General features: G+C 65.5%; 2 protein-coding genes across 20 annotated transcripts; one reads left to right on the top strand and one right to left on the bottom strand.

Annotated features, from left to right (window-relative positions):
• Nucleotides 1-268: 268 nt before the first annotated feature.
• On the bottom strand, nucleotides 269-5,710 carry GPS1 (G protein pathway suppressor 1). 16 transcript variants are annotated; one of them, XM_064369479.1, is made up of 14 exons: nucleotides 5,644-5,710; nucleotides 5,179-5,263; nucleotides 4,301-4,393; nucleotides 3,635-3,816; nucleotides 2,912-3,212; nucleotides 2,747-2,824; nucleotides 2,512-2,569; nucleotides 1,919-2,004; nucleotides 1,642-1,736; nucleotides 1,357-1,462; nucleotides 1,198-1,278; nucleotides 974-1,111; nucleotides 766-900; nucleotides 269-680 (listed from the first exon to the last, which is right to left on the bottom strand). In XM_064369479.1, exons 3-14 carry the CDS (start codon nucleotides 4,376-4,378, stop codon nucleotides 606-608), a joined length of 1,413 nt encoding a protein of 470 aa, XP_064225549.1. In that variant the 5' UTR covers nucleotides 4,379-4,393; nucleotides 5,179-5,263; nucleotides 5,644-5,710; the 3' UTR covers nucleotides 269-605. The 16 variants fall into 16 exon arrangements, with proteins under 16 accessions (XP_064225549.1, XP_021522057.1, XP_064225548.1 ...); XM_021666382.2 differs by having other exon boundaries at nucleotides 2,512-2,572; XM_064369478.1 differs by having other exon boundaries at nucleotides 2,912-3,224.
• A 131-nt stretch (nucleotides 5,711-5,841) lies between these two features.
• On the top strand, nucleotides 5,842-9,365 carry RFNG (RFNG O-fucosylpeptide 3-beta-N-acetylglucosaminyltransferase). Of its 4 annotated transcripts, XM_064369480.1 has the most exons (8): nucleotides 5,842-6,069; nucleotides 6,206-6,260; nucleotides 6,771-6,873; nucleotides 6,972-7,125; nucleotides 7,500-7,588; nucleotides 7,665-7,830; nucleotides 8,429-8,514; nucleotides 8,610-9,365. In XM_064369480.1, exons 1-8 carry the CDS (start codon nucleotides 5,842-5,844, stop codon nucleotides 8,689-8,691), a joined length of 963 nt encoding a protein of 320 aa, XP_064225550.1. In that variant the 3' UTR covers nucleotides 8,692-9,365. The 4 variants fall into 4 exon arrangements, with proteins under 4 accessions (XP_064225550.1, XP_064225551.1, XP_012308113.1 ...); XM_064369481.1 differs by lacking the exon at nucleotides 8,610-9,365 and having other exon boundaries at nucleotides 7,665-7,903; nucleotides 8,429-8,511; XM_012452690.3 differs by lacking the exons at nucleotides 5,842-6,069; nucleotides 6,206-6,260 and adding an exon at nucleotides 6,436-6,535.
• The last annotated feature ends 248 nt before the right edge of the window (nucleotides 9,366-9,613 follow it).

Genomic DNA, 9,613 nt, shown 5'->3' on the forward strand with positions numbered 1-9,613 from the left:
AGCGCACGTGCATCTGTGCAGAGGAACGTGGGGACTGACTTGGGGCCTGACCCCACCTCCCCCATAGGCTCTCTGGCCAGAGCTCCGGGAGCTTCCTGATGTCACCAGCCTTGGAAGCACAGCCTGTGGGGCAACAGTGGCCAATGCTGGGGGCTGTTGAGCCCAAGGGACCCCTGCCTCCAAGCTGAGCCCCAGGGAGCCAGCCTTCAGCAACCCAAGGCCACCCGGGGTGACCAGAGCCTGCACAGCAGGAAGGAACAGCCGAGGGCAACGCTCAGTCTGCTTTTTAATGGATACTGCCCACTTGTCTAACCAAGGCGGGAACAGGAGGGGTCTGGGAAGTGGTGCCACTGGGCCTGGGTGCCACACAGTCTGTTCCCTGGGGACAGAAACCCATGGGATTGAGCCCTCTAGGCCTCTCTTTCCAGGAAGGGCCACAACTAGCAGCCGCCTGCCTCCCCAGCCCCAGCAAGGGCACGCAGGCTGGGGAGCACCCAGTGGCCAGGCCCGCAGCTGGGCTGAAGGCAGCACTGAGCCGCCTGGAAGTGAGCAGGTCCATGGGGTGAGGGCAGGCTGCAGATGTCCTGGAGACCAAGCGCCGCCCCTCACATGTTGGTGCTCATCCGGGACTGGCTGTTGGCTGGAGTCAGCTCCCCCTGGCTCCCTTCTCTGGGTGGGGACTGCCGAGGAGACGAGGAGCAGCTATGCCAACAGGCCCCACGTGCCACACCCCGCACCTGCCCACCCACTCTGACGCCTGCCCACCTTGACATGGATCTGGTTGCGGAGCACGGCTGCCCGCAGCATCATGGCCTTGGCACGGCGCTGGAACTCCTTGCCCATCAGCAGAGACTTCTCAAAGGTGGTGCTGCGCTGATCCACGTCCCGGGCGTACAGGATCTGCACAGACACAGGCTCAGTGGGGCTCAGGCTCCCCCACAGCCACCCCCACCGCCCCGCAGCCCACGGCCACCTTGCTGTGGGAGTCCACGCGGGCACTGATCAGCCCCTCCAGGATTAGCTGTGTCAGCTCGTCCTCCAGGGCGGCCACCGTGGTGTTGAAGGCCGCCGCCATCCGGTGCATGTCAGCCGACACATAGGGGCTGAAATACTGCAGGGCAGAGGGAAGCCAGCTCCACGGTGCCCTACACACCCGCCCAGCCGCCCGCTGTGTGCCAGCCTGACCCCCACGCTTACCTGGATGAGGGCACGGTTGCGAATCTGGGTGTACAAGGTCCTGACGTGGGGGGCCAGATACATGTCCAGGAGCAGGTTGTCCTGGGGAAGGGGCTGGTCAGAACCGGGACAGGAGGCCAAGCGGGACCCCGTCTCGCCCCCACCCAGGCCGGGCCCCACCTTCATCTCGTCCAGCATCTTGAGGCACGAGGCGTACTTGGACTCATAGAATTTGAAGATGATGTCTCGAACCTGCGGCTCCAGCTCCAAGAACAACTTGAAGGAGCTGCCAAGGCAGACCCTCAGATCTCAGTCCTCTGCCTGCCCCTGCCCTCCAAGTCGCCGGTGGGACACCAGTCCCCAGACAAACAGCTGGGAAGATGGTGGGGCCAGGGGGCCAGGATGTGCGAGGCCAAAGAAGTGGCCTGCGGAGAGGGACGAGGACTGCGGGGCCAGGGCGCCCACCTGCTGGAGATGACATTGCGCTGCAGCTCCTGCCGGTCAAAGGTAGCCAAGGCACACAGGCCACCATAGACGGCCACATTGCTGGGGGACAGCAGCTGAGAAGCAGAGACCCAGCATCACAGGCAGAGAAGGGCCAGGCCACCCCTGCCCACCCCTTCCCCATCACCCATTCAGAGAATGCCTAAGACGCCAGTGTGAGAGAACCCACCCTCCCACAAAAGCAGTCCAACCCATGAGCCCATGCTCAGTCTCCCAAGTCCCCAAGAGGGTCCCTTACCTCAGGGAAGTCACAGTGATCAAAGGAAGCCAGCAGGAAGCACTTGGCAGCCTGCTTGTACTTCCTTGCGGCCAGCTCCGCCAAGCCTAGTGGAGGGGGAGTGGGGCGGGGGAAGAAGGGGATGAGACCCAGAGCCTCAGGGAAGCCGCTAATGCCTTGAGACCAGGAGGAAGGCGACCGTGAGCGGCTCACTGGCCTCTCCTGCCCGGGAGTTGTTCCTCGGCACTGGGGACAGATGCTCTAGTCCTAGATGGAAACAGCCTCACCAGTGCCCAGCAGGCTCCCTGAAGCTAGGCGTGCAGGGAAGCCTCAGGCTGCCAGCATGGCTGCAGAGGACACCGGGCTCAGAGCAGCTCGGGATGCAGACCTGCCCCAGGCCCACAGTGACAGCGGCCAGACCCTGACAACATGTCACCCCTGGCTTACCTGGGGCAGACTAGGCACCACCTGCACCCGCGCACGTGCCCTACAACATCCTGCGTCCTGCCAGGGATAGCTTCCCCGGCTGAGGTAGGGACCAGCTACTGCCCTGGGCTGGGAGGACTCAGCAACACGGGAACGTGGGGCCAGCTGGGCACAACCCAGGCCCTTACCTGCGGCACACTTGAGCTTGGTGAGGATGGCCTGGGTCTGGCTGTCACGCTCTCCTCGCTGCTGTAGGGGGAAGCCACATGCGTGAGGCCCATTTCCTGGAGCTTGATGCCCAGCCCCCAGACTGAGACCAGAAGGCAGATTCACTGGGGGAGAGTAAGGTGGTGGGGAGAGGACAGGAGGGGCCGGCAGCGGTCAGGAATCCTGGGGCGAGGTCTCTGAGGCGGCAGCCTGTACCTCGGCAATCTCCGGGGTGGACTCGGCCTTGCTGACGTAGCTCAGCACGTGAGACCAATTCTGCAAGTAGACGCTGACCTGGTGGGCGGGGGTGGGGCCAAGTAAGCCTGGGTGCCCTGATGACCCCGCCGCGCTGCCCCTGCCCACCCGCTGAGGCGGGCCGACCTTGATGACGTTGAGGCACATATTGATGACGTGCTTGGCGCTGGTGCAGTAGTCCCGGGCCCGGGAGTAGCACTTGAGGGCGTTGCTGAGGTCCCCACAGTCCAGGTAGTGGTCACCCAGATCGTCGTGGCCGCGCCGGATGCTCTCCTTGATGGAGTTGCCCTTGTAGTTCTTCAGGTCCGTGTCTAGCTTCTCCAGCTTCAGCAGGGCCTTCTTCCGCGTGGCCTCCACCCAGGCCGTGTCCAGGGTTGGGGGCTCCACACCACTCTCAGGGATGGCGTCAGGTGCGTTCTGCAGCTCCCTGAGAGAGGACCTGGCCATCAGGATGGCGATGGTCACAGGCGCCATGGAGGAGAGAAGGAAGCCGCCAGCCTAAGGCTGCCCTCACAGCCCTAACCAACACGCAGGTGGGCCCCTCCCACTGGCCCCAAGCCCCATCTCCAGGGACCAGTCTGCACCAGGGCCGCAGCAGTAACTGCTGATGGCAGGAGCCCACAGCCAGGTGGAGAAGCCAGCGGGGGGGTGGGTGCCCTGAGCCACCGTCTCCAACAGCTCCCCTCAGAATCAAATCCCCATGTGCGCACACACAGAAGCCACACCACAGAGGACACTTCCACTGTCCACCCGCCCAACTTCCATCGCAGGGGCACAGGAAGGGGGCCCAGCCCCAGAGCCCTGCTCCCCTGGAGGTCTCTGCTTTCTCTGGCCAAGCCCCGGCCCCACCTGGCGGCCTCTGAGAGCTTGCGGTGGATCTCCTCGTACACGTCCACGTTGAAGGTTCTCTGCACGAAGGAGAGGGCCATCTTCAGGGCCTCCGCCCGCAGCGTGGGGCAGTGATCAGCAATGAACTGCAGCCGCTCGATACGCATCAGGCCACTGTAGCTGGCCGCATACTGCTCCAGATCCTGGGGGTGGGCGCAGACAGGTCAGGCAGGGTGTGTGAGGTGGGACCCTGGCCCCAGGCCTGAGGGTCAGGAGCTGGAGCCCGACTTTCTCCCAGTCAGAATGCTGCCCTGGGCCCACAACAGGAACCGGGCACATGGGCACAGGGGTACAAGACTGACTGCTGTCCCAGGTGCTGCAGAGATGGCTGGGTGGGCCTGGGGCAGCACCCAGTTTCAGGGATGGACGCCCACTAGTGACTGCTGGTCGCTGGGCTGAGCAGGGGGGAGATTGGCCCTGGCTCCTCTGTGAGCAGCATCTGAAGCTGAGCCACAAGCCTGATGTGAGTGGACAATCAGAAACTCTGATGGTTTCGGGGTCAGAAAAAGACACGACATAGGTCACTGAGAAGGATCAGTCTACCTGCTGTGCAGGCTGCGGAGGGGAGTCTGCCCTGGACCCCCCAGCAGAACTGAGACACCCAAGGTCCCGCACTGGGCTCCGTACCAGGGTGGGGTTCTCCACCACGTAGTTGACATCGGGTGCATTCTGCGGGTCTTCCTGGGGGTCCACGTCGATCTGCATGGGCTCCACGGCCCCCTGCAACATGGGCCAGGCACCTGGCACCTCGTTCTGGGGACCACCCCAGGAGGGCAAGAGACCTGCACTGTTCTCTGAGCAGCTTGGCCGGAGGTCTTTCAGGCTGATCAGACCACACTCCCACCGCTGCTGTCCCCGAGGTGTGCCCTCCCAGCCACCCTCACTCCCACCCAGGCTCCTGCGCCACCACATCAGAGAGGGGTCTCCTCACAAAACTCCAAAGCTCAGAAGCAGAAACCCCTCGCCTGATTCTAGCTGCTCATCTCTGAAAGCCAGAAAGCAGACATGGGACAGCCAACGACACGGGGGCTCCCGAGGGCCCCTACACGTTCCCAGCCACCGTCCTGACGCAGTTTCCTCCAAGCCACAAAGAACTGGATGCCACCTCAACCCCGAGGCAAGAGGGCCGGCCCCGGAATCTGTCCTGAGCAGCGGAGCAGCAATACCCGGCCGAGAGTCACGCCACGGGTCGGGAGAAGGGGGAAAGAGTCATCTCAGGGAGCCCCACGGCTCCCAGCTGGGAGACACAGAGGAGCCAGGACTGGCTTAAAACAAAGCAGGCTGGAAAAGCCGCCGTGCCGAGACCCCGCCGGACCCGCGGGGAAAAGCACCACGAGCTCGGCTCCCTCCGCAGGCCCCGGGCCCACCGGGGCGCCCTCCCCTCCTGCGCTTGGCACGGCGTCCCTGTCCTCGGCCGGCAGAGCAGCAGGGGCCCGGCCACAGCGAGGGCGGCCGGGGCCCTGCTCCCCCCTCCCTCGCTCGGGGGTCCCTGTCCTGGAAGGTACCTCGTAGAGCAGCGTACAGGCCGACAGGCTGGCGCTCAGGCTGAAGTCCCCGGCCGTGCCGGGCAGGACGAGGTCTGACCTACTGCTGTGAGGGGTGCAGTACAGATCTGTCACTGACGAGGAGGCCGAGCTGGGGGCCGAGCTATCCCTCATTCTGTCCTGACTTTCTGCACCCCCCGACCCTGACACAGAGCTGGCTGGCTGCTGAAGGGAGAAAAGGCGTTAGCGTCGGGCGGCCGGGACCCGCTCCCGGGAGCTGCTGGGAGGGAGGCGGGGCGGGCGCAGCCTGCGGCCCCCGACCGGAGCGCGCAGCCGAGGCGGAGACGCGCGCCGCCCGCCGAGGCCCGGCACGAAGCGCGCCCGGCGACTCCTGGCGCAGGCCCCGCTCCCCGGCTCTACCTCGGCCCGGCCCCGGCGGCGAGGGGCGCGGGGGCACGGAGGCCTGGCGCGGCCTTGGCTCGTTACCTGTAAGTTAAACACCTGAACCGGCAGCGGCATCTTGCACCCACCCCGCCGCGGCGTGCCGTCCACTTCCGGGGCAGTGGGGCCTCTTCTTCCGGGGCGCGGGGCGGGGCGGAGCCGCCGGGCTCTTAAAGGGGCCGCAGTCCGCCCGCGGCTCCGGCCAGGCCCTCCGCTCCCGGCGCCGGGGCTTCCGGCGGCCGCATGAGCCGCGCGCGCGGGGCGTTGTGCCGGGCCTGCCTCGCGCTGGCCGCGGCCCTGGCCGCACTGCTTCTGCTGCCGCTGCCGCTGCCCCGCGCGCCCCCGCCCGCGTCCGCCGCCCCCAGCCTGAGGCCCGACGACGTCTTCATCGCGGTCAAGACCACCCGGAAGAACCACGGGCCGCGCCTGCGGTTGCTGCTGCGCACCTGGATCTCCCGGGCCCGCCGGCAGGTGCGCCGGACCCCGACCCCGACGGCGAGCTCCACGTCCACTCGCCCCGGCTCGCAGGGTCTAGACCCGGCCCAGGCCCGGAGGCTCCCCGGCCCGGGCAGCGCCCCCGACGTCTCACAGATTGTTTCTCCCCCAGACGTTCATCTTCACCGACGGAGACGACCCTGAGCTCCAGCTCCAGCTCCAGGGCGGTGAGTGTCTCCCGAGCCCCGGCGCCCGCAGGACCTCCCCCCTCCAGCTCCCTCCTCGCCCCGGAGCGGCGGCCCTTGCGCTGCTGTGAGTTCAGGAGGTCCGGGGAGGCCACGCACGGCACCGCCCAGGTCACACAGCCTGCGGAGGCCCACCCCGCCAGCCAAGCTCTGCTCCCCACCAGCCCCTCACACCGGCCGCTTCCCAGGGTGTGGGGCTACGGCCAGGTCCCTGGAGAAGCCTCAGCAGGGAATCCGCCCGTCCAGTCCACGTCAGGGTGAGCTGCGTCCATCCTCTTTCCACTCAAGATATCCCAGCGAATGGCCATCAGCTTCAGCCCCAGGGGCACCAGCAGGGTCAGCGCGTGAGGGCTAGGGTTGTGGTTGGACCTAGGCAAGGTGTCCGGGCATGTCAGATAGCCAGATTGTGCCCTGGCCCAGGGGGCAGGTGGGCACAGGCCTTACCCCAGTCCCCGTGCCAGCCTCCACCTGCTTCCCGTCTCCGAATCGCAGGCGGCCGCGTCATCAACACCAACTGCTCTGCTGTTCGCACCCGCCAGGCCCTCTGCTGCAAGATGTCCGTGGAGTACGACAAGTTCATCGAGTCCGGTCGAAAGTACGCGGCGCTGCCCGACCTGCAGAGCCCGAACGAAGCGGGGGGGCCTCCCGTCCACCTGTGCCAGGCCCTCACACACGGGACTCCCCCACCCACAGGTGGTTCTGCCACGTAGATGATGACAATTATGTGAACCCCAAGAGCCTCCTGCACCTGCTTTCCAGCTTCTCACCCAGCCAGGATGTCTACCTGGGGCGGCCCAGCCTGGACCACCCCATCGAGGCCACGGAGAGGGTCCAAGGTGGCAGAACTGTGAGTGCCGGGGCAGACCCCTTCCCTGACGCCAGCCCGGGAGGCACAGCAGAGGGCATGGAAAGCTGGGTGAGAAGGGCATAGGGCTGGGCCCAAGCTGACCCACCCACGTGGTTTACACGTGGTGTTTCAGGAGCAGGCCAGGCCCCCGACCTGACCCCGACGGCGAGCCTGGGACTGGGCCAGGTGGGAGGGTCTGGAGACCACTGATCAATGACCTGTAGAAGCCACCAGCTCCTCCCGCCCCAGGAAGCTTCTGTTACCTGGGTAGGATGTCTTAAGGGGCAGCTTAAGAAAGAAGACTGGGGAGTCCTGTGAAGAGTTAGGGGTGAGAAGCCCTGTCTCAGCAGCTCTGACCAGCACCCCATCCCCAGGTGACCACAGTCAAGTTCTGGTTTGCTACTGGTGGGGCCGGGTTCTGTCTCAGCAGAGGCCTCGCCCTCAAGATGAGTCCATGGGCCAGGTGAGTGAGGGGTCCAGCTGCCCGGGCTGGGAGGCGGAGGCTGAGACCTGAAAGGCGCTGACCGGCCTCCCCCCAGCCTGGGCAGCTTCATGAGCACGGCTGAGCAGGTGCGGCTGCCAGATGACTGCACGGTGGGCTACATCGTGGAGGGGCTCCTGGGCGCCCGCCTGCTGCACAGCCCCCTCTTCCACTCCCACCTGGAGAACCTGCAGAGGCTGCCACCGGAAACCCTGCTCCAGCAGGTACAGGTGCCACTCCACGTGCTTCTGCCACAGGGGCCCCACTGCCCGGCCTGATGCCCAGCTGAGCGAGCAGGTGGGATTTGCATGTGGCTGGGGGTGGATCCTGGACAGACTCCTGGCCTGCTGGACAGGGTCCTCAGGCACAGTCGGGGCGTGGGTGTGCTGTCAGGGAGAGGGCAGAGGGCAGGGGGCGTGGTCCTTGTGGGGTCCTCAGGTACAGTTGGGGCGTGGGTGTGCTGTCAGGCAGAGGGCAGGGGGCGTGGTCCTTGTGGGGTCCTCACGTACAGTTGGGGCGTGGGTGTGCTGTCAGGCAGAGGGCAGGGGGCGTGGTCCTTGTGGTGACAAGGACTCAAGCAGGTCTCATCACATGGATCAGAGAGGGAATGAGGGTCAGCTTTGGTCGCCCGTCCCCCAGACTCTGCCTGAGGTGTCCCCCGCTCAGCTCATGCCACCCTTCAGTGCTGTTCCCAAGCCTGGCCTCCCCAAGGACGTGGGGAGAAAGGAATGGGCAAGGGAGCTTTAGCAGGGCTCCTGGCCAGGGAGAGGCGTGGCCCAAGACCAGAGCAGGCCACACTCTGCTCATACCATCCCCTCCCAGGTGACCTTGAGCTATGGGGGTCCTGAGAACCCACATAACGTGGTGAACGTGGCCAGAGGCTTCAGCCTGCAGCAGGACCCCACACGGTGAGTGGGCAGTGGTATGGGCGGCCCTCGGCCCCGTGGGGTGCTGGCATCAGCATGCCCCTCCACAGCCCTGACCGCACTTCTTGCCTCCCCAGGTTTAAGTCTGTCCACTGCCTTCTCTACCCAGACACGGACTGGTGTCCCAGGCAGAAGCAGGGCGCCCCGGCCTCTCAGTGACACCAATGACCCTGACCCACAGCTGCCTGGGCTCCGTCCCAGCTGTGGGGAGCTGGAGCCCCCCCATGGCCTCAGTGGGCTCCATCAGGTGCCACAGCCACGCCAGTGAGATGCAGGCGCCTGGCAGACCCTCTGGCTAGTCTGGCATCTGGGCTCCACTGCTTACTGCTAAAGGCGAGTGCCAGGCCGGCCAGGTGCTGAGGAGCAGGCTCCAGGCTGAGGTCCTGGTCCAACCACGGCCATTGCAAGGGCTTAGCCTGGCAGGGTTTGTGGGGGATGCCACCCTCTCTGCCACAGGCTGGGTGCATGGCCAGGCATTGCAGTGGGCACTCAGGCCCAGGAAGGCCAAGCTCTCAGGCCAAGCTCTGCTCCCAGCCCCCAAGCCTCATTCGGAGGCCTCCTGACTGGGGCCACAGACGTGCTTTTCTCTGCTCTGACTTATGGCTCAGGACTCCTTTCTGGGTCCTGCTCCCGCTCCACTGTGCCTGGGCCCATAAACAGCAGGAGCCTTTTGTTTGGGGCTCCCTGGACTGAGATACTCCTGACCGACCCATCCCTACACACCCACCTCCCCCCCCACCGGTGGCTTCCACGGGAGAAATGGGACAGGGGCCATCATCCCCCGTTTCCTGCTTTGCTGTTGCCAAGCATGAGTAAAGGCTCTGTTCTTACACCACGCGGCTCCCGTCTTAATCACGCACCAGCCCAGCTCTGCTGGGTCCCTGGCATGCCCCCTCCTCCTCCAGGAAGACTGTCCCAGGCAGGGCTGTATCCTTGCTCACCTGCCTACCCAGCCTTGAACCCACCAGACTTTGGAAGCCAAAACCTAGCAGGGGTGGCGTGTGGGGGTCCTGCCGGGAGGTACAGACACTGGACGCTGCCCTGAGAGACTACCTTCCTGAGTGTCCAGCTTGCCTTCTCG

This window comes from Aotus nancymaae, unplaced genomic scaffold (genome assembly GCF_030222135.1).
Source record: "Aotus nancymaae isolate 86718 unplaced genomic scaffold, 86718_ANA_hifiasm-v0.15.2.pri h1tg000089l, whole genome shotgun sequence".
Classification (NCBI taxonomy): domain Eukaryota; kingdom Metazoa; phylum Chordata; class Mammalia; order Primates; family Aotidae; genus Aotus; species Aotus nancymaae.

Excerpts from the sequence above, each read along its gene's own strand:
- GPS1 (XM_012452677.3), bottom strand. The coding sequence starts at position 4,585 with ATGTGGTGGCGCAGGAGCCTGGGTGGGAGTGAGGGTGGCTGGGAGGGC. Across the intron at positions 1,737-1,918 it reads ATCACTGTGACTTCCCTGAG|CTGCTGTCCCCCAGCAATGT; the intron begins GTAAGGGACCCT and ends TCTGCTTCTCAG. Across the intron at positions 1,279-1,356 it reads AGATGCTGGACGAGATGAAG|GACAACCTGCTCCTGGACAT; the intron begins GTGGGGCCCGGC and ends CCCCTTCCCCAG.
- RFNG (XM_064369480.1), top strand. The coding sequence starts at position 5,842 with ATGAGCCGCGCGCGCGGGGCGTTGTGCCGGGCCTGCCTCGCGCTGGCC. Across the intron at positions 6,261-6,770 it reads CCAGCTCCAGCTCCAGGGCG|GCGGCCGCGTCATCAACACC; the intron begins GTGAGTGTCTCC and ends TCCGAATCGCAG. Across the intron at positions 7,589-7,664 it reads AAGATGAGTCCATGGGCCAG|CCTGGGCAGCTTCATGAGCA; the intron begins GTGAGTGAGGGG and ends GCCTCCCCCCAG.